The 2,562-nt window shown below is 39.9% G+C and overlaps 1 protein-coding gene across 1 annotated transcript; it reads right to left on the bottom strand.

The window, feature by feature from the left end:
* Window positions 1–878: 878 nt before the first annotated feature.
* LOC133866822 (transcription repressor OFP7-like) lies at window positions 879–1,875 on the bottom strand. The gene has a single exon (XM_062303474.1). The coding sequence runs from the start codon at window positions 1,828–1,830 to the stop codon at window positions 961–963; it is 870 nt and encodes a 289-aa protein (XP_062159458.1). The 5' UTR covers window positions 1,831–1,875; the 3' UTR covers window positions 879–960.
* Between the last annotated feature and the right edge of the window lie 687 nt (window positions 1,876–2,562).

Raw genomic sequence — 2,562 nt, 5'->3', positions numbered from 1 at the left:
ATTTCCTAAAATTCTAATTTTACCTTTGGGTAGGAGTTAACTTATTATTTAAAAAAATTTAAATTTTTAAAAAAATGAATAAAGTGGTTGTGTGGCAACTATAAGGGGAGGGGTCGTTATGTGGCCACCTCGACCAGATCGGGGTGGTTGCATAGGCACCACAGTAGGCTTGGATGGTTGCCTGCCCACCAAAAATAGGTAGGGGTGGTTGTATGGCCACTTCGATCTGGCTAAGGTGATTGCATAGTTGTGGTCGTGTGGCCACTACAACAAACATGAGATGAAAACATAGCCATCACAATATGTTTGAAATGGCCATGCAGCCACCACAAAAAGGCATTGGCCACTGCGACTACTCTTGTATTGCTTGAGGTGGCCACATCATCATCCTGACTAGATCAGGGTGGCCCCTCTCCTCTATTGAGGGTGGCCAAACGACCATTTTCCTTTTTTAATTTTTTATGAAGGAGGATATAATTCTACATTTATTTGAGGTTTGTTCAAAAAATCACATTTATTCCATAAAAAAACATTTTCTCAAATATAAACATTTGTAAAAATATTTCTCCCTTTCATGCCATGTCAAAATACCTTCTAAAACTAAAATCACAACGCACTTATCCAATTACTTTTAACAAACATAAATAGTAAATTTTATCGCAACAAAAACACAAGCTATATAAAGTTACAAAAATGCCCTTATCAATAATCCTGGTCCAAGCAACGTCTATTTCACAAATGATATGCATGGCATTTTCTGCTAGTAGCATCAAATAGTAAATTTTATCACAACAACAAACCCCTTAAAAGTTAAAAACACAAGCCACGTCTATTACGCAAATGAGAAACTTAGCCAAAAATAAATAAATAAAACTATGTAAAAGAAAAAGTAATTCTATAGATAGTAAGCAGTCGTACTAGTACGGTCCAAAAAGATCAAATTTCATTTTGCTTGAGCAATTAAAGTCCCAGCGAAGCTCGGTGGTCATCAGGTGAATCACAGAACAAGAACTCCCAAATTTCCGAGAAGGCCTCCACGATAACTCCGTGATACAACCGCGAATTGAGAGACAAAAAGCACCGCAATAGCTCCTCCAAGTCCTTGGTCTCGAAAATCTGCTTCTCCAATATCATCTCCAGCATCGACCTCTTGAAGTCCTCGTACGGATCCTCCGTCCTTTTCACCACTGCAAAGCTCTCCCTCACCTTCGTCCCATGCACCGTACTCGCTATCATCCGCCGCAACGCCGACGCGCTCGCCGCAATAGATTCGCATCTTCTCAGCCCCCTGGCATTCTTCACGTTATCCATTTCCTTCTCTGTTGGTTTTCCGCTCACAGTCTCCGCCGAGTCGATGAAGTCGTGAGACCAATCATTAATCGAGAAGCTTGTCGAGGAAAGAATTAAGCTTTCGCTCTCTTCGTCTTCCTCGCCGTCGTTGTAAAACATACTTGTACTGCCCTCCTTGCTTAGCGTTGTTTCGCTTTCTTTCTTCCTTTCGCCTTCGTTGCAAAACCTACTCTGATTCCCTTGAGCTTTTTTCTTCCGCGTGTAATCAGGTGATGATACGGTGCTGTGCAAGTGCTGATTGCACGATCTTGATCGGCTTCCGCAGCCGACGGATACGGTCGTCGTAGACACGTGGCGTTTGTAGGGAGGGTGTTCTGGTGTCGATGGTGGGGCCGGGAGGTTTGGGTTCGCGATGTCCAGTGCTCTGGTGTTGACCGGAGACAGCCGGTAAATTGCCGGTGATGGATTTACCGGGAGAGTGGAAGGGTGGTTGAAACGACAGAATTGCAATGAAAATTTAAGCTTGAAACGTTTAGCCATGACTGAAATGGTTTTTGTTTGAGAGAGAGTGAGTGGGCTTATGAGGGCTGAATAATGAATATATATATATATATATATATAGTGCATAGAGGCCGGCCATGAAAAAAAAATAAAAAATAGTATGACCGAGCCTGATAGAAAATCTGACTGGATAAAAATAAAAAAATAGAGTGAGCTGGCTTATTTCCCAAAGGTACATGGTGACTGTTGTGTTCGATTGATGCCGGTCAACCTGGGGCGGTTGGGTTTATAAAAAGAGTAATGATTGAATACCACCTAAAGATACAACTTTTCACCACCTTATCTATGTGGCAAGGTGGTCCCCACTACTTTTTGAGTTTTTTTATTTTTTAAAAATAAATTAATGTAGGGGACCACCTTGCCACATAGACAAAGTGGTAAAAAATTGTATTTTTGGGTGGTATTCAATCACTACTCTTATAAAAATTAAGGGTCGTTCGTTGATCACGTACTGATCTACATTTTATTGGTTGGTGTGGATGAATTGCTGCGTCAATTTTGTCAATTTGTGAAATGATATGAGATAAGTAGATTTTCAATTTTTCATATCAGTTCGTAAAGCATTTGCACTAAAAATTAGTGAAAAATATAATTACTTTTCTTAAATTATCTCTCAATTGTCAACGTGCCTTCCAAATTATCAATTATGTTATTATTCTTCATAAACTACCAAATAATGTTAATGTCCCATAATGACAAAAATGTTATTCA

Source organism: Alnus glutinosa, chromosome 4, assembly GCF_958979055.1.
Source record: "Alnus glutinosa chromosome 4, dhAlnGlut1.1, whole genome shotgun sequence".
NCBI lineage: Eukaryota > Viridiplantae > Streptophyta > Magnoliopsida > Fagales > Betulaceae > Alnus > Alnus glutinosa.
Note: the sequence above shows the minus strand (reverse complement) of the source record. Positions and strands in the feature narration are given on the sequence as shown.